General features: G+C 38.8%; 1 protein-coding gene across 11 annotated transcripts in view; it reads left to right on the top strand.

The window, feature by feature from the left end:
- Positions 1-24736, top strand: part of MYO6 (myosin VI) — a 93320-nt gene that overhangs the window by 13537 nt on the left and 55047 nt on the right. For all 11 annotated transcript variants that reach the window (XR_004306596.2, XR_004306597.2, XR_014944876.1 and 8 more), the window contains exons 2-6: positions 10383-10521; positions 17057-17126; positions 20629-20702; positions 22733-22862; positions 23249-23354. Coding sequence is in view for 8 of the 11 variants with exons in the window: in XM_085543728.1 (XP_085399854.1) it covers positions 10405-10521; positions 17057-17126; positions 20629-20702; positions 22733-22862; positions 23249-23354 (497 nt within the window). In the remaining 3 variants the exon portion in view is untranslated. The remainder of the gene's footprint in view (positions 1-10382; positions 10522-17056; positions 17127-20628; positions 20703-22732; positions 22863-23248; positions 23355-24736) is intronic.

The following is a 24736-nucleotide window of genomic DNA, read 5'->3' as shown; positions in this document are numbered from 1 at the left end:
TCAGGATCTGTGTTGGAAGTAATTCTAGAAGAGAATTTTCCAAATGATTCATTGCCATTGTATTTAAAATACTGTCTATTTCTGGTCTCTCTGTGGTTTCCAGTGATTGCATTTCCAGTGATAAAGATTTTTCTGCTTTCCATGTTGTGTGTGTATTTAATATGTGATCATGTGATCATTATCCTATTTGGTCAGGCAACAGGTTTGTTTAAAACTTCATGGAATTTCTATTTCAGTTGAGCTGGAGGTGTATCAGAAAGTTGTGAAAATGTGCAGGAAGAAAATACACTGCCTTTGCCTTGGAAGAATGAAGGGGATGTGCCTTAAAACTTAGAAATTAATAAAAATAAATATTTAAATGAAGGATTTTGAAACACATCAGTTAATAGATAGGGCTGGACTTGGAGGAAGGCTTTAAAGGTGCTCTTCTTGATTAGCGAAGATGTTTGAATTAAGCAAAAAAAGTATAAGAAGATTTAAGTTTCATTGAAGTGTGCTTAAGAATTATTTCACGTTATCCTCTTCTCTAATTGATTAACTGGATAATAGGTTTAAATGTGCCAAATGACAAAACCCACGGATTTTATAGCAACTGATCTGAACTGATCTAATTATGTCTGTTTTTTTTTCCTCTTGTGACACCTGTGTGAATCCTGATGATGTACAGCAAGTTGAATTAGATGGAGTTACGCCTGTTTCTTGGGAGTGCTGATGAGAAAATTAGAAATTTCTTTAAGAATGTTAATTAAATAAAGTGCTGTGTGAGAATGGCTGTTTGGTGCATTAGTGCTCCACCTACACCTGGTCCTTCTCGCAAATATAGGCAGTTCCATTTGATTGCCTTTTCAGTTTTCTCAGCTTCACTTTGTATGTGTAGGCATTGTTTAAACCTGTGAAGTCAGCTGCTAAATTTCTGTCTTCACTCTATAAGAACAACTTAGTCTTTCTGGTTTTTGTACTCCCCTGATATTTCTGTTGGGTGGCTGGATTCTGTCAAACTTCACGTTTGTAGGTTCTTTGGAATACTACATTTCTTGATATCTCTCTTGGGGACTTCTGAACCAGCAGGTAAAAGCAGCTGGTCTAGAAGAGTGTTATTTAAATCCCAGAGGTCATATTGATCAAATCTTTCTCTGATCTGCATTAGGTACCCTGCTTTTATATTTGTAGAATACAGTTTCAACTATCCTTAGTTAATGCTGAGCAAGCATTACACAGCGAGTAAGCAGACTGAATCTTCCTAAGGGGATGAAAAGTGGTGTTTTTTGGGGGAGCATTTAGAATATACTTTTGTGTAGGTGTCTGTAGTTTGTGGAGAAGAGCCTCTCACTACAAGAAAGACATTGAGGCCCTGGAAAGTGTCCAGAGAAGGGCAACAAAACTGGTGAGGGGTCGGGAGCACAGTCTTATGAGGAGCAGCTCAGGTTTAGCCTGGAAAAGAGGAGGCTCAGGGGAGACCTCATTGCACTCTACAACTTCCTGAAGTGTGGCTGTGATGAGGAGGGTCTTGGCCTCTTCTGCCAGGCAACAAACAGAACCCAAAGAAATGGCCGCAAGTTGTACCAGATTAGACATAGGGAGAAACTTTTTCTTTCAGAGTGGTCAGGCACTGGAACAGCCTGCCCGGGGAGGTCATGAAGTCACCATCCCTGGCAGTGTTCAAGATGCATCTGGATGAGGAGCTACGAGATATGGTTTAGTGGCTTGTGGTAGCAATGGTTATGAGAGGACGGTTAATCTAGATGATCTTGTAGGTCCTTTCCAACCTTGTGATTCTATGATTCTATAACATTTTGCTGATCTTGTATGTGGAAATTGGAAGTTTCCATGCGTGAGCCTTGTACACGGTTTTCAAGGATAGTTATTTTTAATAATGTTTCTAAAATTATGTCTTCCAATGTGTTTTAAAAACTATTTAGATTTACCTTTTATTATGTATTGCCTATACTTGAAAGAGAAGTTTACTTTGTATAACGTAGCTGAAAGACACGATTGGAAATTTTGACGCTGGAATCAAACTGCACAACTGCAGCGCTGGCTGTGCTTTGGCATGTCGGGCCCCATTTTATATCTCATCCATCCAACAAGCAGAGGAATTTGCTTAGACATAGCATGAAGATTAAAGCTCCGTGCAGGCTGAATAAGCACCAGCTTTGTTCAGAAAAACTGAACAATGTTATGTCTGGACATGAAGGAACAGAGCTTCCCGGCACTTCAGATGCTGCCGCTGTTAAGTTTCCACTTCATGTCATCGTCTGCAGGGAGTGAGCAGGTAGGCTGTTTTACCTGGAGGCCTGTTGTCCCAAGTAGTTTGATGCCTTTCTGGGCTATGGGGCATTCTCCCAACACAGTGGTTTCCCCCTGCAGCTGGGGCTGTGGGGTCAGGGCAGCACCCTGCTGACGGGTTGGGCTTGTGAGAGCTGCTTGGTGGCTGCTCATGGCTTAAAGCCCATCTGAGTGAGAGCTGCTGGATCCACTTGTGGCAACTGAGAGAAAGCTGAAGGTAGTTTTAATCTTCTGTTGTTTTTATAGGTCAAGATCATGATTTCTGTATAAGGTCTGAAGGGGAGTCTCACTGTGAGCTCAGTTTTTTTTTTTTTCTAACATAAGTATGCATTTGAAGTCCTGAACTTTGTGAGTCCAAGACAAAATATATTGTAGAAGGGATAGTGCTTCCTCAAGGAGGGGGAAAACAAGAATGACTTGGCCTTTTGGATTTATTTTTTCCTTTGTAAGTGTAAGCTATCTTCCCTTTTTTTTTGTTGATGAAGTAATGTAATGTGATTGGTAGCTATATATATATATGAACCCTAATGCACTGTATTCAGAAATAGAGATTAGATTAAAATTATGATCAAGTTGAAGATAACATGCAAATAAGTGAAGGGCAAAAGAAAAAAGAAGCCCTAACCCTGCCCTGATTATTGTAGAGCAACAGTCTACAACTTCTTTCCTTTCCCGTACCAGGAACTATTAGCACCTGGATGAAGGCTGATCAGAGATATGTGTGTTAGTTATCTCAGGAGCTTGCTCACAAGTTGAGCCTTTTGCTTGCCTGTGTTTACTGCATTCTGGCTCCAGGCACACCAATAGGATTCCTTTTGGATGAAAATAAAGTGGAGGATGCAGGTCACCTGATATTCCCCAGCTGTTTGTTCATGTTTTCTCTAGGAGACCAGACTGGATCTGGTAAAGCTATTTGGTACAGAGTAAAGCTAGTAAACCCCTCAAAATGCACGTAGTATGGATGCTAATCCATCAGTATTTCTTAAAGGAAGGAAAGCAAAATGAAGACTATACTCTTGTAATTGAAGGAAGAGAAGGAAAAGTGATCATGAATGTTACAGCAACTTTTATTTAGCAGAGGCTCAGTTTCATTCAGAATTTAGATATTATATCCTTGAAAGTATCTAGCCATCAAGCTGTCATGGGATGGATGTGTTTTAGGCATTTGAATTGATGCTACTCCACTTAGTCTGAATGAAGGTTATGTGAGGCAGGACTTGGTGACTCATTTCTTAGAGGAGTTTCCCAATCTTTTAAGGTTAGTCTACATTTCAGATTACAAAAGATATCTTATTCAAAGAGCACAAGTGTCATAGATCAATGCTTTCTCTAATCTTGGAGTTACAAACTCAAATTGGGAAGTAGCATTGACAGCACTACAGTCACTATTCTTGATTTATTCTTTTTCTCAGCTGTAATTGCTTGGGAAGTTTTGAATTTAAAAACACCTGAACCACATTTTGTGGCTGAACTTACAACCTGACAGAAAGCTTTCCTTAACTCTACTTTCGGCTTTCCTGCCAAAACAAATAGGGTGTTCAGAGCATGTGACCACAGTGGTTTGACTTCTGCATAAGCTTCTGTAGGGAATCTGTAATTATGCTTGAGGGCCAATCCTGCTAGTCATGATTCTGCATGCGTTATTTTCAGATTACTTTAACATCAGATTTCCTGTGATCCTGTGTGTCTTTGGTTGCTTCAGTACAATCTCCAGCCATAGGGATGCCTCCTGACTCTGAAGAGGCAGTGCTTGTGCTGTAGTGCCTGCAGCCGTAACCTTACTGCTACCGCAAGTTCCCTCTAAAAGATGACTTTGACCAGACCCGGTCCCTTTTATGAATTCTATAACGCTGAAACAGAAAACTGATCTTGATTTCTGTGATGATGTTGTTTGGTAATTTTTAGTTAGTGCTGACTTGAACAGAACCTTTTGAGCAGAGAGGCATTTTTTTTTTTTGTGGTGTCACTGTTAAATGGTTGGGAGTAATGTTCTGATTTGAGGTTTTAAAATCAGTAGAATACTCTTGGACTTCTACCTCAGCCTGGCTAACCATTTTGTGAAGAAGGGCTAGATTTCTTAGAATTTGCTCTCTGTAAAAGTGATGAGCAGTGGAGCTGCATTGGCCACCTGTTGCAAGGCCCAAGACACTGAGCCCATGATGCAAAAAATAGCCTTGCTAGCAGGAGTACGTTTGTCTTGCACTGTGGCAAAACCTCACCCAAGATTAGCTGTGGTCTGGGAACCATAATCTGCATGGCACTCTGTCAAAGTTTAGGGAAGCCCTTGAAGAAAATGAATATATTACCAAAAATAAAAGAGTTGTGCTGTGTGCAAGGGAAGGGAAGGGAGAAAACAAGAAAGTTCAGCTGTGGTCAGGATGTGGCTAATGTGGAAATTGTTCTGGTCTGCAGTTCTTAGTGCTGCCAAATTCCTTTTGGTACCAATAACAGATTTTGTCTGATTTGTTGCTGCTCAGATGCCCGAGTCTTTACTGCACTGTGACTTCTTTGAAAATGTGAGCTCTTCTAGATCAGTAGGTGTCTTGTTTGGTTGCTGTTTACATGCATAAGCATATGCATAAGCGTTTATCAAACTGCTAAAACAGTTTGGGTTGCCGTTTTGCTTTTCTTCAGATTTACTTATTTACTGTGTTTTGTGTTATTCCACTGCAGAGAGAGGGTTGGGGACCTGGAGTTCAAAGCTTGAGAAGACAAGTGGGTTTAGTCAAGAGTGAGAGCTGTGTTCTGGCGTGTGACGGGTCACCCACCCCCCTGCCCCTGGAGGTGTTTCTGAACTGTTCTCCAGTGCAGCCAAGGAGAACAACATTGTTATTAATAAAACAGGGACTTCAGCCTTGACTTTCTCTGTTGAAATTGTTGGGTTGCTTGAAGTTCAAGGACTGAGGATGACTCATCTAAAAGAATAAAACATGCAATAGTGTCACTGGTTGTTGTACTGTTTCTACTTCAAGTATTTTTCTGGGAAACAAACAAACAAAAAACCCCAAAAAAACAACCAACAAACCAAAGAACTCAAAACATAAGAACTGGCAAGTTATGAAAAATTCAAAAACAATCAAAAGTGTTTTTAAAAATTTTAAAAATATCATTATTATTATTATTATTATTATTATTATTATTATTATTATTATTATTATTATTATTATTATTATTATATCTGTGTCTGGAAATATGCCTCTGACTTCCTTGATGAATTTGTTTGGTTTATCTTCATGTGAGCTACTGGGATTCGGTCTAGCTCAGCCACTTTCTGGATCAGCTCGGTAAAAGCTGAAGTAAAATCTGATGGGAATGTATTCTTAAAGGGGACTGAACAAGTGAGTTCTTGCCTTAGGTCACCTGAAAATGAGCTATAGCCCAGCATCAGAGTGTACTGGGTAGGGAGAGCTGGCTGGGCATGCTGGTGAGTTCAGGCCTAGCAGACAGGCAGCTTGGTGCCTCAGCCACAGCACCACAAACTGATGAGTTCACACTTAGCTTCACTAGCTGCTACTGGTAAACCTGCAAGTGTGTGCCTCTCTGCATTCATGGTCCTTCTACTTTGTTGTGATATGGCTTGATTTTACTTTGAGGTCTTCACCTGAATGATGAAACCTGCGTGCTCTGTGCCCTTCTCCTAGTTTAACCCAGGCTGACGTTTGCAGCCTTCAGGAGTGTGGTTTGAGCTACCCATTTCCAACTTGTTTTTCTGCCTTGGTTAGTAGTTCAGGTTCACTGTTTCTCCCCACTGTTTAGTGGGTCTGAAGTGGTGTCCAGGACATAACTGAGGAGTTCTTCCTTTAATTTTGACTTTAGCTTTATTTTTAACTGCATTTTCAGTGTTACTGAAATTTGACTTTGTGTTTTGGGTTTTGCTACTTCTATTTGTTGCTATCACTTGGTTTGAGTTGAAAATACTCTTGTAGATTCTATGTACTTCTTTTTTTGATCTATTAGGCAGTTCCACTTGGTTTATTTTAATTAAGGAGATTTGGGATAGAAACCAGTGTATGTTGTTAGTAAAAACTAAAGTAGGAGCAGTATTCTTGACAGATGTGTAGCTTGAGAAGCTGACAAGTACAAGAATCACCGAGGTAATCAGCAAATGTTTGTCCTCATGTGAATCAATCTTAGTTTCTCAATATCGTAGTCAAAAGACCACAGGCTTGGAGTTTCATAAGCTTAGAGTTGTACAGAATTCATTCTTCCTCTTGTATATTGAGAATATATTCTTCTGTAAAGGAAATTTGTTATTTAATTAGTAAATTTGTCTGCTCTTCAGAGCTTTTATTTATGCAGCAGCCATTTAAATATGTGCAGATGAAGTGGATATGTGTTTTTGCAATGCTCTGATTCTTACTCAGGACCCTCTTGTAACAAATACCGGTGCTTCTCAAGGTGGACAGGAAGGAAACGAAACAAGGGATGCAGATGTGCTGACCTGACCAGAGCAGCAATTCAGAAACAAGGAGAGTGAGACGGTATAGGATAGACTGCACAGGTCTGTAGGCTGTACCACATCACATCTTCTACTCTACTCCATAGCATTTGTTCTTCCAGGATATTTTTCTGGGTTCACTTGCTATTTTAACTTCTGGTTTCAGAACCTCTTTTATTTTTTCTCATAAGAAATTGGAAAGAGAGCTGTGAATGTTCAAATGATGCAGAGCACTGCATGCTTTCTTTACTGAGATCCAGGATTGTTCTTTAATTGTGAACTGCCACTTTTACTGCAGAGAAAATAAAACTATATTTCTATTCTGCTTTAAGCATAAGGTATTGGCTTTCTTTTAAAAAATGTTTTGAGTAATAAAGACTACAGCAGAGTAGGTATTTGTTATGTGAATGGTAAATGCAATGCAAATACAACTAGATAAGTGTGTCAGAGAAAATTAAATGAAGGCACCTGCTTGTGAGAAGCTGTAAGCACTAGGCAGTGAAATGAAAGAACTGGGTCTGCATTTCTAAGGTGTTCAGCCTGCTGTGATTAGCAGAAATGCTGCTACTAGTTTGCATTCTCTGATCTGTGTGTTTTAATCAATAAAGCATTTTCTTTCATTTTCGTTTTTCTTTCAGTTTCAATAAAATGGTGTTGCCTTTTCCTAAAGGACTTGTCTCAGGTAGTTGAACTTGTACTTCCATGCTTCAGCTTATCTCAGGATGCCAAGCTGGAAACTGGCTGTGCAAGAGCTGGTTCTGAAACAGACTTCATGCATCAGTCTCAAGGGCAGAGGCATCTGCATCAGATGGGAAGGTAGATAGTGGAGCAGGTACAGCCTGGTAGGTTTCAACAGCTCATTTTGTGCTGCCAGAAGTCAGTCAGGGTCTCAGCTAATAGAGATGCTCAGCAGTGCTGACTGCAAAATGTTACAGTCACTAGTTTTGTGACACTTCTCAGGCAGAAGACTGTATTTCTTAAAAGTAATTAGCTATCCCACGAATTACTACTACACTTTAATTTCGATGCAGTCAGCTACTGGATTCTTACATGCTTGTAAAACCTCTATTAGTTCTTCTCAAATGTGCATTTTGCATTCTGGTGGCTGAATTCACTTATTTCTCTGTCATTTAAGAGGAGTTTTTAGTTCATGACATTACCCTGTCATCATTTGTTAATAAAACATGAAGTAGGCTTCGGACTGTGCAAGGATGCAGAAGTCTCTGTAGGTGAACAAAGCAGAAGCCTCCAGATACCAACTGGAACGAATGGATTCATGTTGAAGCAGAAATTTTGGCAGTGCTGTTGTTTTTTTTTTTTCCTTTTGCAAGGTTGTTACATCTGGAGAGTTGGCCATACACTGAATGCAGAGGAGAGTCTTGTTTTTAGTGGTTTGTGACACATGGCTGAAGTGCCAGTTTGAAGTAGCATTTTAAAAGAAGATGATAGGCTTGTGAAGAAATGAAGGCCTGGTTATACCCAGAAAAAAACTCAGATGTTTAGCAGCTGCACCCACTGTGGCAGTGATACTCAGAGGTCAGGTCTGACTGGAAGAAATAACACATAGAGCAATGATGTATCTTGGGTCTGATTTACAATATCCTACAGTAAAGAGAATATGGCCAGCAGCCAGCTGTGAGTGTTTGCAGATGTTGTTATACAGGATATATCCCATGTTGCTGGCAACATGCTAATGATGGTCCTGGTATGCAGAGTTCACGGCATATGGCAAGTTGCTGGAAGTAATAAGAGGCAAATGCAATGCTTGATGTTTTAGCACATAAACATTAGGAGTAGCTAGAAGTTAATGCGCTCCAACCACAGGGGAAAATAAACTGTAAGGCTTCCTGTATTACATAAATTCTTTTAAATAGCATGAGTCGTGCAAATGAAATATGCTATAAACTTTCATGTGTTAAAATTCTTGTTATCTTTATGCATCCTGAACTGCATGCTAGGGGGAAAAAATAGCTAATTAGTTCAGTATATTTAAACATAAAAGAGAGATCTGCTCTAAATGAAGTATGCTACAATGATTTTTTGCAAAGTCTCTTATGGACATGATTTTAAAAAGTATTTGACTTTGCATTCTGACGTCTTTGCTTTGGAATTACTTTAAATCCTCTGTCCTTGAAGGTAATGACAGATTGCTTTATGTGTTGACAATGAAGATGTTAAGATCTACAGCATTCCCAAAGCAATCTCAGCAAGGCTTTGCTGTCTCTTCAGGCCTTTTTAAGTTCCTTGGAGGCAGCAAAATGCAGGTCATGTGAAGCGTGTCCTGGCACATTCTCAGCGAGATGAGGATGTCCTTTCCGGCTTGTGGTTGTACAACTTCCTTGGGGGGACGATGACTTTTGTCCTTGCCTCTGCTTGTGATCAGGGGATCTGCAGCCTCTTCACTAACAATGAGAAATTTTGAAGCTCCTTTTTCATTCAGATGGGAAAAGACAGGCATGGGGTTTGTTTCCTAGCATATAACTTTGCTGCCGGTGTTTTCTTCCTGGCTTGCGGGCTCATTTGATTCTTACTGGGAGGGGCAAGTTCCACCTTAGTGATGTGGCAAATGTTTTTACAAGTTTTGGGATTCTGAAAGCACGTCACTTTGGTAAGTGAATCTGTTTTGGAGGAGAAATTGAGAAAGCCAGGAGGAGTGAGCCTGTCAAGCTGTGAAGAATCCCTATTCTCATTAGGGTAAGGACTCTAAAGTAGGTTTCAAAAAAAGGACTTATTCAGCATATTTAAAATGGCACCATTAGCCATTCAGATTGTGCCAATGCTGGCAGCTTTCCTGGTTAGTTCAATGAGATTTGCATGCAATCAAATACTTCTTTTAAGTGGGAACTTATTTAGCTCTATAACTTGAGGAGTCTAAGGTTTGAATGTCTTGGCCTTAGTACCAATTTTGCCTGGCTAGTGCAGATTCCGTATAATCTAAAACTATTTTCACACCATATTTTTATAGAAAATAAGGTCGAAGTTCAGAGAGAGTTTTGGTGTTTCCATATTGGATGTTAGCATCTCAAATGAATAGTATGATAAATCAGTATATTTGTAAGAAATACATAAAAGGGTTATTTAGGAGCCATATGCCCAGCTGTGTGAGAAGCGTGTACATTCATTTGTCTCAAATGAGAAGGGATTGCATTGCTGCCCAGCTCGTGCCTGGATGTGTGCCCATGACAGAAATTAAGGTATTTGCACCCTAGGTCAGGTAAAGACAAGCCTCTTAGTTGTATGACTCACTGCATGCGTATATATTTGTGTGTGTGTTTATACATATGTATAAAGGTGCACAGTTATAGTATAGACTTAGCCTCAAACCTGTCCTGTACTTCACACTTTGCTGAGCTAGGCTCCTGTTTTTATTCATACCTTGATAGTAGTAGCTGCAGTTAGCAATAGTCTGTGGACCACCCAGAAAATTGTTCAGTCCTTAAATCATCTCCTTACACAAACTTAAGTGAGTCCTCTGTAAGTAAAGTATCACAGAATGGAAAAGGGCTGGAAGGTTGTGTCTTGACAAGCTGGCTCCAGTCTGTTGTCTGGCTGCTTCCATGCTGAGTAACAGGAATAAATCTAATAAATTAATGCCTGTGTACTAAATCCTGACAGCTTACTAGATTTGTATACAGTTGTTTTTTTCCTTTTGTTACAGGAAATACTGGATAGTTCCCACAATGGAGGACGGGAAGCCCGTTTGGGCTCCACACCCAACTGATGGATTTCAGATGGGCATGATTGTGGACATTGGTACTGACTACTTAACTATTGAACCTTTGAATCAGAAAGGCAAGGTAAGTGTCTGATAAGTGAAGGAACAGAGAAAAAACTTACATATATATATGTTTAGCCTGTGGGCCAATTCTTTTCCAACAGCCACCATTACATGCAGCCTGAATGAGTGGGGAAAAGGTTTTCTATTCTGCTGTGTTTGACTAAGGAACTTCGTTCTGCTTTGGCTTGTAGGGCAAGTGAAATATCCCACTGATAAGAAATGCATGCTTTCTGTCAATTATATGAATGTGCATGTGTGCTTAAGCTGGATGGGGGGACTGAATCTCTGTGGTTATTTGATTCAGTACTGTATACTTGATGTTTCTAAATTTGAGGTTGGTTCAGAGTCTGTTGTTGATATTAACTTCTCTCTTTTCTGGTAGATACATATATAGAGAGTCCTGAAGGAGTATGCTAGTTTCTGTCTTAGACTAGACAATTTTCTGTTACTCTGCTAAAGACTGAGTGATGAATCCTCTTACCCTGACTACTATAAAGTGTTATATAATGTCAATCAAAGGTCCTATGGAATTGCTACATTAAATTAAAGGTAAAAGAAATATAATTTCTAAACTGAATTCCTAATTAAAGTGTCCAAGCTGCATCATTTATCATGACATCTTTCAGATTCAGTACAGTGTAATTAAATGTCAGTTTTTACAGGAAGTCCCTTGTTACCATTAATTATCCTAATTCAGATGGCCAGCATCCTGGTTTTTACTAGCTTGAATAAGGTTACGCACTGTTTTACAAGTTGTAATTTGGTCTTTCAATATGTCATGTATGCTGTTTCTAACAATTTTGTCTGTTTTGCAACTGCAGGTATGGAAAAGCAGGGCTTTTTGTAGCTTTTTTTACCCCGATGTCTGCAGTAATAGAGAGTGCTTTGTCATAGATCAAAAGGTTACACAGCAGTTCTTCCTTTGAGCTGAATGTTTTCAGATTTTCTTTAAAACAAATTATTTTACAGGAAGTAGACTTTTCTTTCCTTAAATGTAAGACGTGTAACATCTGATATCTTTGTGTGTGAGATAAGATCTGTAGGTTTGGTAATAGTATGTGTTCTTCCATCTGGGAAAGGGCAAAATTATTCAGATAAGAGTATATTAAATATTCCAGAGCTGTGATTAAGTAGGCTTTTACTGATTTAAATGGTGTTGACCCCTAGCCCTGTTTGTGTTTATATCCCCAGAAGGTTCTGATGTGAGCAAAAGTTCACATATTGAAAACAAAAACAGTCAATAAAGCTATTCTTGAATCTCTGTTTATTTCTAATATGTGTGCTGTCTTGGGAGCTCCCTTTTGCCTCCTTCCTTTTTTCCTCCTTTATTATTTCTTTTTTTTTTTTTTTTTTTTTTTTTCTTTATTTACTTAAAATGGATCCTAAAATAGTTATTTTTGCTTCATGGCTCACAGTGAACAATCTGTATTCATTCATGTAAGGGCCCAAACATTTCACAATTAGGCATTTAAATTCAGTAGAGATTATGGTCCTATACTTCTGAGTTATCACGCTTATATTCATAGAGGTGGAGCAAAGCATTATCTTAATTACCTTCTCAGTCTTTCCAAAGTGACATCAGTTTCCTTTTATAGTGAAATATTTCTGACTGCTTTTTGTCTTTTGAAGAAGTCACTGCTTTTGTGCATTGGGGCTGCTGGTTTGAAGCAGTCAGCATTTGTACCCACGCTTATCAACTTTGTTTACTCAAAATGACAGCTCAAAAGTGCTCTTCAGTAAGAAGTGATCCAGCAGCTCCAGAGCTGCCTGTGATAATTACAGGGAGGAGATAAGTAACCCAATCATGTAAACGTACCCGGGCAGTGCAACTTATTATTATTTTTTAATCTGGGTCATTATCATGTCGTACGTATTCTCTGGAGACACTGGTATCTTACCCAGTATAAATGACTGAAAAGGAAACGTGCATGTGTTCTTTTCTTGATTGTTGCCTTTTATACCATTAATGGTTAATTAAAATACATTGTTAATAACTGCAGTAAATGCTGTGAGGCAGCAGTTTCCTGTTGTCCTTCCCTCCCTCCCCTGTCCACAGCGAGCCACGGCGTTACAGTGGCACCCTCAGCCATGTCAGTGGAGCTGTGTAACGCAAAACTAGGTCAGAGAAGGGATCCGCCTGAGCAGCGAGAAGTGGAAAATTTCCAGGATGGCAGCAAGCAGCAGCAGGAAGGAGGACCTAGGGTATGTGCGGCCACAGGCTGCTTTGTGTTGTGAAGCTGAGTTGCCCAGCCCAGACTGGTGGAAGTAGCTGGCAAACATGCTGATTTACTTATGAACCAGCAACTAGATACCACAGCTCATGTAGAGTTAGCAACAGTATTTACTTATCGCCATCAAGGCGTCTAAGAAGGCATGGGGATCTGAGTAACCAAGGCTGTGTTGTGTAGGAGTAATGCAAATGGTTGAGAGCTTGTTATCCGAAGAGAGGGTGCATGAGCTATGTGATGGGAGTTGCTCCTCAAAGCTATATCATGGGTTTTCAAGGCTGAAAAAAGTGGAAAGAAGAGAGGGAATCTAGAGAGCAGTTTGTGAATGAGTGGGGTCCCATCAGGCTAGGAGCCTGCCTGCTGTCACACATTGGGATGCTAGGAGGGAGGCAGTGGGAAGACAGCCTGTTGTTACACTTGGCTGATGCTGCACATACACATTTTGTACTCAGAATGTACTTTTCAAACTTATCGGAAATTCTGACCTTAGGAACTGCCGAAAATAGCTTCTGTTGGATTGCTTGATTCTGTAATAGGGCAAAGGCAGATCCTAGTGTAATGGCCAAACGGGGAGTTTAATATTTTCCTAGAGGTAGCAAATCTGAATTAAGTGATTAGGGAGATGCCTCAGAGGGGCTTGCACCTTGAGAGACCTTAATAGGATGCACATGGTACTGTAGTAATGAGTTTCTGGCAGAGCTGGGGAGGCACGTATTGCTGCAGACACCAGCTTACACCCCTGTTGTGTTCACCTGAGAGCCACCTGATGTCTCTTGAGAAAGTCTCTGAAGGGTTCTGGAAGGCTTTGTGGGGCCCCTATCCTGGTATGATCTGAATAACCAGAAAGGCATTTTACTAGGTTAAGTATAAATGAATAAATGTGCTCTGAAAGTAAGGATCAGAATGTCCAAAGTTCAGTGTTTTCAAGCAAAGGCATTATTTTAGCCCTGAGTGCAGCTTGTGTGAGTGAATAAAGCAGGCTCTTATCCACCATATGAATGGTTTGTGTTGCTTTAAGTTGTTCTGTGAGATGCAGCTGAGAGCAGGGATGTCTCCCTTTCTGTATCTGGAAGGTATAAAGGAAGGCATGGTTACATGTATTGGGTTACATGGCGGAAAGAAGATCCTGCTTGAATGGAAAGATATCTTTTTTCACTCATCTAGTTTCTGGAAGAATTGTTAAGACTGCCATTGGATTTCAAGGGCTGCCTCATTACAAAGGGGGAAAAAAAAAACCTACACTAAAACACACAAATCCTCTGCTTTGCCTTCTGAGACCACTTTAGAGTTTATAAGAGTAATATCCTCTCAATGTTTAGAAAGTTTGTCCTAGACTATGCTCTAACATGTTTTTGACCTAAAGCATTTTCCACTTAAAGTCAATTTATTTCAAAATACAACAAATCAAAATTCAATGAATATATATTTTTTAAATGATAAGTGTGCAATAGCTTCCCTGTTCTGTTTAATAGATTAGATTGTAATGGTATTTGGCAATATTTAGGGCTTTACACCTTTAAATAATGTACTTTTATCTACACACGAAATAATCACCTTAAGCATAAAGCATTGGAGGACTGTGACAGGAGTAAAATTCTTAGTTCACGTAGTTTAAACTATTCTGATCTAAAAAAAAAAAAAAATCCAGCAGGAGAGCAATTGTCTTTATATTGCTTATTACTTTTGACATTCATTAAATATTTATATATGATTCTACACTAAATTAGAGATGATGGGAAGGGCTTGGGGAAGGACATCTGGTTTGTCACAAGCTATCCCTGCACAATATCTAATAATGTAATTTCTAGCAATTATTTCACAATTCCCATTGCGTGAAACAATGAAGGAGGACGGTCAGTATGAAATCTCATTAATTGCTCATGGAGATTTATCTTTGCTCAGAAAGCTGAGACTGAAAAAGCTCTTCCTTCCTCTTCTGAGGTAGATGTGGTATAACTGGGTTGAGATCTATCAAATCTTTACCCAACGTAGTATACCTTTATTGTCAACAAACTTGCAGAAAAAATGATGGTAATATATTCCAACTTCAGTGTGCTAATGTCTCGCTCCAATTTGTAGGAGGGAGGCAAGGTTCTTTGATATGTGTATACCTGGCGTGAGATTAAGAAGCAACGGTTCAAATGTTGGTCCAACCAGTTTATTAGAGTCCTAGCTATTTTTAGGGAGATGGGGAAGGGAAGGTAGGCGATAGAAAAAGTAGGAAATGTAAGCAAGGAGTCTTTGCAGAGAGCGAAAGAGATAGTCACCACCGTGGGTCCAGCGAGGTACACAGTAGGTCCGACGATCTCAGGAACTCGTCTGATCGCCGCAGGGGATGGGAGACAGCCAGGGAGCTCTGCAGCAAGCCGGTCCCGGGGGTTCTTCCGACGAAGTTTCCCCCTTAGGGAATTCTCCGTCAAAGGTGTCTTTGGGAGTTTGTCTCCAAAGTCCCCAGTTTAGCGAGGGCCTTTTATCCCCCATTTCGGTGGGGGTTTTTTCTTCTTCTTAACAAACACTTCTTTGTAAAATGATTTAAAACTAACTTTTCTGACATTCCTGTCCCACAGATAAGCCAGCAAGGGTTGGAGGTCTCTGTTGCCAGACACAAGATTTACCACCTTCTGCAGGGGTCTGCTCCTCCCAGCAGCACCCCTGGAAAAGTCTGCTTGTCTTGTTCCTGCTTATCTTTGCAGTCCTAAGCAGGGATGGCACGATAACACCCACCATTTACCCTCCTGGATAGTTAGCAGTTGCCTGTCAGAGTCTTATCATCAGAAAGGCCTCACAAAAGCAAACTTTGAGACAATAAAAGAAAAACAGTTCTGTCTTTCACAGCTAAGAGGGAGGGAAGGGCTCACTGCACTGCTAGAACCAAACTGCTGAGGTAGGTGACATTCAGATCCATCATAGCTTCACCATGTTTAGAAGGAAAGTGGTCTGGTGGACATCCAAGTGTTCCAAAGTCACTGTGCAGCTTCTTTTCCCTTACAGAGGTATTTTATGCTTTTTTTTTTTTCCCCCTGCAATGAATCCTGATAAGGAGATGGCAAAACATAATTAATTCTGACTATAATTTGCATACAGCATGATAACTTTGTAGGGGAGGGATATTGCAGAGTGAATGTTTTACAGCTGTCAGAAATGACTTTCACTCAGTGATATTATTAGTCTGTGCCTCTTCAGAGAGGGCTGAAATGTGTGGATGTTTGTGATGGTATAAGTTACAAGATCATATTGTATTTTTTGTAGTGAAGCAAAGATCAGCTAATTGCTGTATTTCTCCTAAACATTCACATGAGATGCTTCTCATGGTACTGCCTTGCCGGATACAACGCTAAACAAGCACATTTCTCATTTATTAAGATCATTCTTTTTTATCTGGTTGGTTGTCTTTTGAAATATTAGAGAGAGTAAACTAAACCTCTTATCTGCGTTTCCACAGGGAAGAGGCCTGTAGTAGCATGGCGGCTGTCATGTTTAATTGGTACAACAGGGTTTTTGTTCATTCCTTAGGTGGCTCAAACAAGTTATTAAAACTGTAAACAAGAAATATAATTGAAGCCCTACCTCTTATCCTATGCTATCCTGCTTTTTCATGCAGATTCTGTAATACAAGCATTCTGGGATGGTTTTCCTTCATTTTAACAAGAATGTGAATTATAATTTCTGGAGAATAAAGGAGAAATGAAGTTGTTTTTTAATATGAATTTTTCCACTTGGACATGAATATTTGGTAACTGGCTGGTTTTATATCTTTGGAGTACAGAGGCTGAAGAAAAGTCTTTGTTTTACTTGAATACCAATTTGCTGCAGAAAATAGTTACAGCCTGGAGTTACAACAGAATTTGGGGATATAGAGAATATTGTTTACTGAATACTTATGTTTTAAGTGAGAGTGTTTTAAAACACTATGTGAAAATGACAACGCAGCCCTTCAACTGAACTAAATTTCATTTTTCTTCTTTCTGCTTTATTGCAAAGCTAAGGGAGTTGTTCTCTAGAATTCTCTTCCCTTTGCAGTATTATTGGTTTTCTCAACCTTATTTTTAGTGTTGTCTCTTGTGTGCTAATGATTATATGCAACTTTCAAAAAGGATCAAATATTTTTGTGGTAAGAATTTACATTACAGCAATTTTTGTAGTGTAATGCAACAGGGCAAATGCTGCTCTTGTTGTCTGCACTTAGTAGGTCAGTATAATTTCCAAACCTGTTATAAAGGTAGAAATTTTAGTTGTGGTATGTTTACTTGCAACATGACATAAGACATCTTTGAAGTCCTTATTTTGAAGGAATTTTGACAATGTTAATATTTTTTCATCTAACAGACTTTCCAGGCTGCTATCAATCAAGTGTTTCCTGCCGAAGAAGACAGCAAAAAAGATGTGGAAGATAATTGTAAGTTATGGATTTAAAAATAAATTAAGCGTTTGGGGGCTGTGGGGGAAGTGTAAGCATGTTCACTTCATAGTTGGCCAAAGTACTGGTCACTTCATGAATGGTGGGGAAAAGTAGCTTCTGTTGTTCATTTAAAATAAATAAAAATTTGTTTAGATGATTTAGATGATTTGAGATCCACAGTTTCTATTGTGGAATAGTATTTATATCCCATGGCAGGAAGTACAGCTGTAACAACTACTCAGTAGTAACACAAAAAGGAGACTTGAGGCTTCTGACTGGACTTAGATGATGCAGTGTTTTTACAGGTGGAACCAAACTGGCAACTTTGCTTCCATTTGTTTGTATTTTCGTGAATGTTGTGTGGGTAGGAACTTTTCAAAGTTGGTATCTGTCTTTTGTGCCCATGATGGTTGTTAAAGAAATGCATTGAATGTGTTCATCTGTCTCAGTGATGGTACTGAGATGTCCTGGCATCTGAGTGTCCTCATCAGGGAATTGAAAATTGGAATGAGATAATAGGTATAATTTGAGATTTTAACAAACTACTATTAAATTAAGTTAGAATAGTCTTCAGACTGAAGAAAATATCTTCTGCGGTTTAGTGAATAAAATATAAAACTTAAAAATATTTTGTACCAAATATTTTCAGATTTCCAATGTATTTCTACCTTTTGCTCAGCAGCTAGGGTTTATTTGCAGCATATATGAATCCCAAGTTTAGCCTTTTTCTGTCTCAGAGAAGACTGGATAAGTTGTGGATATTCCATCTCTGGAGGCATTCAAGACCACGTTGGATGTGGCCCTGGGCAAACTGATCTAGTGGTTGGCAACTATGCCTGCGGTAGGGATTTTGAAACTAGATGGTCTTTAATGTCCCTTCTAGCCAAAGCCATTCTGTGATTTGTGTTGAGTGTTGTTAATCTGTAGGAAGAGCATGTTAAATATAAATCACCGTCAAACCTGTCAAACTACTAGGTGCTTTCTGTCTCTCCTTATAATAGTTTTGAAAAATCCTGAAGAACTAGTTAATAATACATTTACCATTCAAACTTATCCTTAGTGATTAACTCCCTTCCAGGGAGTAGCCTGCTGAAGTATTTTTTTTTCCCCACCCTTAGTCTTCCGTATCTCTAAAATGCTGGCTGCAAGAGAGAACCTTTTTGTGAACCTAGCCCTTCCTCAAATGTTAACACTGCAAATGGTACAGAGACAAATAATTTACATTTTCTTGTGATTAACGTTCTTCTTCCACTCCCCAACAGCCTCAAGCATTCTCAGAATTAGAAGGCTATCACCACATGTGGAACTTCTATTTTTTTATGACAAAAGAAAGCCATAAAAGGAAGGAATGGGGAGGGCAGGATATCAGATAAAAATTATTTTTAAAAAGTGTCCAATAGACACAGAGCCTTGCAATTACAGGATTAAAAATAATCTTCCATATAAACCCTGCTTTATTGTATGCACAGGAGAGCCAGCATGTATGGATTTGACATTGGTATTTCCTGGCATTAAGTGCCTGACTTGTGTGTACTTTGTATATGCAAATATATGTGACTGTGCACATACACTCCTTATGTTTAGGAACAAGCAATACGGATAACAGTAATTCTCTGGTTACTGTCTTTGACTCTGGATGTGGTTGCTTCTTTTATGGAGTTTATTCTGAAGAATGTGTGATTTTGAAATTGCTGACATAAGCTTTATTTCGCACATCTCACATTGAGGTGACAGTGTTTCTCTTGGAGACAAGCTCCCATTACATGGTGAATCTTCAGGTACAGTGCCTTTAGTGAGGACTGGCATCCTTTTGCTAAGAGAATAGTTGGGACTAAGAATATTGAAATCTGGGGTCCTGTGTTGTTTGGATAATTACCAACTATTGGGGGATGCCTAACTATTTTCTTGAAAATATAATGCAAGCCACATGAGGTTCATCTGAGGATGCAGTCAAGAGAGAAGGTTGTTTCTCTTGAATTTTAAGTGTACAAAGACAATTACAGTACAGCGGTTCCTTAACTCAGTATTGAGAATTGAAATGATTAAACATAACCAACAGTGTTCAAAATTTAATCCCCACCACCACCACCAACACCTACAGGGAGAAGGAGATTTCAACATTCATTGGAGCAAGCAAAAGTTTCTGGTTCATTTCCTTCAATAATGTCTCTCACTTGTGTTGACCTCATTCAAAGAGGTGACTGCAGAAATAGGTCTGCTAGGGCAGCTGTGCAATTTGTGGTCTAGGAGCCTCTGACATAGCAGGTTTGTATGTACAAGAGATTTTTCAGAGGAAGATGGTTTCTTCTAGACAACCCCGAAGCTGCACGGTCCTTTGAAAAATATGAATGCCTCCAGTCATTTGAAGTAAGGCTATATTTTAGTTAGGGAAGGAAGCACTGTTATTCAGTGCAGCTACACAAGCCAGAGGGAGGCTGCAAACCACTGCTAAAGTGACCTTTGCTTCAAACTGGTTTTGGTATATGTGATGGGAGGTGCAGCCACTCCCTATTCTACTGCCAGTATCTTTTGAGTCATAGAAGGAACATTGTGGGAGAAGTTAGGAGCTGCTTGCTGAGCTTCAAGCTTCCTTTCTGGGTGAGGTGTCTGAGCAGATGGACTACAGGCAATGTGAATTTGCAGTCTGTCTTGCACATCCACAGAAATAAGCTGGAATTTAAGGTCTTTTCCTACCTGATCAATTCTGCGGTTCTATGATTTGTTTTTCTCTGCTGGGGCCCTTGAGGCCCTGGAAGCATTGGTTCAACTTGGCTCAAATTCAGAAATGACACTATCTCTCTGTACGTTGTTGGTCACTGTCTACTGATAATGCATATATAGGCATCATGTGAAGTAGGGGGTTGCAGTTATCACACAGTGCATATTCTATAAACAGTAGTCAAATGTATACAAGTTTTCAAGTGCCACTAATACATTAAGGAATAATAAATATGGTAGTCAATCAGTTGTAACAAGACAAAATGGCCCTCGAATTTTAGACAAATAGGAAAAGATTACCAGACCTATTTGAAAATTGAGGCGGCATAACAAGTAGTGCTCTCTGTAATTTCAGACTGCCAAACATGTTCCAGAGTTTTATATCTGAAAACAAGGCCTAGCTTTGCCAGTGTGTTGAAACTGTGTGTGTGCCTGCACTCTGCTTTGCTTTGCCTTTTTCTGATGCACTGGTGTAATTTGCAGCTATTCTGTATTAACCTTAGAGCTGACAGTTTTCAGTAGCAGGATCTGTGTTGGGGATCCTGTAGTCTAATACTGGGTTCAGCAACTTTAATGATGAAGAGTAGGTCTACAATTTTTAAAGTGTTTGTTGATTGAGGCAATGTTCTGCCTCAGCGAAGTACAGTAATAGGAATGATAGGATTAAACTGTAGTCAAAGAGAGAGGAAGTAAAATGTTCCTTAATCCTAGGACTTAGTTGCTTGGCTGTACACAAAGGTGGCCCTGTTCCCTTAATGCTATATGACTCTTTTACTTTCAGGTTCCCTTATGTATTTAAATGAAGCCACTCTCCTTCACAATATCAAAGTTCGGTACAGTAAGGACAGAATTTACGTAAGTATTACCTGTCATGTCAATCAGTCTAATGATAAATATCCTTTCAAAAGAACATGAATCCACAAAAAAAAAAAAAAAATAATATTTTTCTCCAATCACAGAACATTAAAAGAAATTGTACCATTGTAAATTTAGGAGGTTTTAGGCATTTTTTGCTACCTTGCTTAAAAGCTGCATCAGACTGACAGTAGCTAAATGTACCAGGCAGAGCAATAGATTTTTCTCGACATGGCTGTTCATTTGCACAGTGTTGTGTCACAGATGTCTATTCCTGTAGGGAACTTACTTCACCATTACAGTAGCTATTAACAAAGATGGTTCTTTCTTCATTATTTTTGAACGAAGCAAACAGGTGCCATCTCCAACACCTCCTAGCTCAGATGTCCATCTTAATCTTTTATATTGCTATCAGATTGCCTAATTGTACTTAATGAATTCTGACTGAATTACATTTTGTCCTTGCCATCTGCCCTGACACTGACAGCTGTGAAACAGAAGAAAGATAAGAATTTGCTTTCTTTTTTTTTTCTAAGAGAAAGCTGGCTTGTGATAATGCAAAATGCCTACACAATTTCTAAGTGTCAGTGTTTATAAAAGAAAAAAAAAACACAGCTTTTTTGTTAGTCTGCTGCTCTAAAATGAATTGATTAAGAGTGATACCCTCTTATATATGCATAAAGAAAGTACAGTTGTTTTCCTTTGTTGCAGTTAACTTTACAGAGCTATAAATTTTTTATGGATTCAAGATAAAGCCCTAGCTTTAAGATAAATGAATTAAAATGGTGATTTGAAAGCTGTACTGGAAAAATAATAATGAGACAGACACAGGAAACCAATGGAATAAACTCTAAAACTGAACTTATCATGAAGGAGGATAGTATTTAGGTTCATCATACTTTTCTTCCCTTTAAACAAGTGCTTCTAATATGTTGTCCCATGTACACATACTTTCTGGAAAAATATCAAATCATCTTAATTACCATCCTATTGTAACTTTTTGATACAGTTGGAATTGTATATAAATATAAATATATATATATATATATATTTGTTTGTTTGTTTAGTTCTGATTAACAGTACTTGCCTTGTTACTGAAAAGAAAATGAATTTTAGTACTTGCAGCTCTTGAAGAACTCTGTGCTTGTGTCTTACATCATTGAAATCATGGAGAAAATAGAAACATATGAAAAAATTGGTGTGTTGTCTGTGATCCAGACTTCTATCAGCATTTCATGATAGTGTTTAAAACTCAGTCCGGGAATTCTCAGACCTGGGATGTGCTCACTAACAATAAACCAAATAAGTTATTCAGTCTGAGGGTTTCTCTGATATTCTTTATACCCTTTCTCACTAATCTGCTTTTTTCTGTGCTTCAGATGTTAGGGCATCCTTGTATGTGATCTGGTCATTAAAACAAAAGTATTAAAATATTTTTCAGATGGAAAAGTAAAAAGCAGCCTTTTTTTCTTCCTCCCCACCCCCCTCAAATTCTTTGTCAATTACAGAGCATTTGTATTCTGCATTTCTCACTTTGGAAGCGGCCGGAGCTAATTTCTCTCAGCTGAGTGCTTTTATTGCCTTGCTTGAGCGTGTTCCCAGGCAGTATTCTGTCAGTCCTTCCTGCCGAGTTGCTTCCATTTGATATTGAAAAATTATTGTCCTCATTGGAGGAGACTGCATTATGCTAGCCAAGAGCTTACTTTTTTGCTTTAGAGGAGGAAGTAGTGATGCCTTATCCCTGATCCAGCAATTCATACAGTAGGAAATCATTTAAAAGAAGACAGACAAAGGTCAAATTTGGGACATGCTCCACAGCTCAGCAGTTAGGAAGTTCTCCTGAGAAGTGCTTTTTCACACAAGTCCTGGAAAGATAATTAGAAGAACTCTGAAAACATATCCCTTCTGGGGAAAACTGCAAATATAATTGCTATACTTTGACTATACTCTTCAATAATAATAGAAAATTGCTGTTAACCACTTTGGTTGGATACTAGCTAATAGTTTGTATAATATTCTTCTCTTCACAGACGTATGTAGCCAACATTCTTATTGCAGTGAATCCATATTTTGACATACCTAAGTTCTATTCTTCAGATGCTATTAAAAAGTACCAGGGTAGATCTCTTGGGACATTGCCACCACATGTCTTTGCTATTGGTATGTATTGAGTCTGATTTTGTCTTTTACAAAATGAGCATTAAATTGTAGCTGTGTGTAAACTGCACCTTTGATTCAATTACTATAAGCTGTTACGAATGAAACATGGTGGCTAAAATTGCAAATTTTTACCTCCTTGATATGCAGTCTGAAGATTTTTGGCAACCGTTTATGATTGTTCTGTTCCTCTGCTGTTTTATGTCTGAGCAGTTTTAATATAATTTACAATCATAAAAAATAATCAGATTTAATAAATGAAGAACGACATAAACAAAACTGGCAAAATATAGAGTTTGCATGTTTGTATTGTGGTTAGTTCTTATTTTAATTTTCAGGAGAGGTGCAAGCATAATTTTTGTCATGTTTCATGTATTCTTTCATTTAAGCTGATAAAGCATATCGTGATATGAAAGTTCTCAAGATGAGTCAATCCATCATAGTATCTGGAGAATCCGGAGCTGGCAAGACAGAAAACACTAAATTTGTTTTGAGGTTTGTACTTTTGAACCAAAGTTGTTCAGTGAATCTCTTGTTATGATGTGTTTGTTTGAAATACGGACAGAGCTAATTATAAGGTACTCAGTAGCACAGCATTAACTCTTGATTCAGAAGGTTATGTATATGCTTCTACGTGCACTTTAGTTCATGGCATTCATAGAGTTAAACTTAGGTGCTGACATGATGGCATATGAAACATATGGCAATGGCTATACATTTACAGAAGCCTTAGCTCACTTGTAGTGACATCATATAGTTATTATGGTTTATGATGCAGTTGTTTTGGTATCGTGTGTCTGCTATTGTTGTTGTTAAAATGAAAGCTAGGCATTTTAACTGTGTCTTACGAGACACACTCGTTTCTGTCATAAGTGTGCAATTATTCGTTTTCCAAGTCTTTGTTTCTTCAGTTTGCTTGATCTGTATTTTTTAACTCTTAATTTCTGAACCAATTACAATTGTAATATACTTCAACCCTAATCTGCTGAATAAATACTGAGTAATGGGATGCATTTATTTATTTATTGATGTTCATATATGCAAGATACAGAATCAAGCATATTAAACTATGTGGAGGTCATATTGCTGATCAGCCTTCCTCTTAGATGTTTTTAATAACCTTGACCATATTTGTGTCATGCTTAAACTGCTTTATATCAATCTGGAACACTATAACTGGAAAGTAATGCTCCATTAAATTAAATAAGTCAATATGAGTGGCCTGACTATCTAAGAAAGCACAGAGCAGGCAGTTCAAATGCATTCTGTCTCCTCCTTACCTTGTTTCCCTGTGTAAATCTTTAATTGCCTTTTCCCTGGCATCATATTCATAGTAGTGGTATTATCTTCTGTGTCCCAGGAAGAATCATCATGGCTGGCCATCTCTTCGTCACGCTGTTCTCTGCCCCTCTGTAACCTTTAGTGGAGAGCTGTAGGAGTTGCAGCAAGCTTCTAACAGAATACAGCTCATAACTTTTGTCCTGCTTAAAAAACCCACAAAACACAGCATGCACTGGGAGAACATCCCCTGAGAAATGTCCTCAAAGGATGTTATTTTTCTGCTTTTCAACAGAGGAAGTTCTGATTACGTGGCAGGCAAATGTCAACACTGCCACATCTCTCTGCCACTGCCCCCACATAGCATGTGTACAAAACGTTATTGAGTTCTTAAAACAGGAAGCCTTTTTCCTTGTGTACTCATCAGGAGGCAGAAGGTAGTAATACAGCTCTGTTAATGTTCCTGAACTTTTTTGGAAGGTTCTATTTCAAGACCGGCTTAAAATGTGTCCCAGATTTAGTTGTAAATTTCCAGAAGATTTGCCTTGTACTTGGGAGCTGGGAGTGGGGGAGCAGAAAAAAAGGTGCAACTGAAAAGC

The sequence above is a fragment of the Coturnix japonica genome, chromosome 3 (genome assembly GCF_054131305.1).
Source record: "Coturnix japonica strain WE chromosome 3, WE-NBRP24, whole genome shotgun sequence".
Lineage (NCBI taxonomy): Eukaryota > Metazoa > Chordata > Aves > Galliformes > Phasianidae > Coturnix > Coturnix japonica.
Note: the sequence above shows the minus strand (reverse complement) of the source record. Positions and strands in the feature narration are given on the sequence as shown.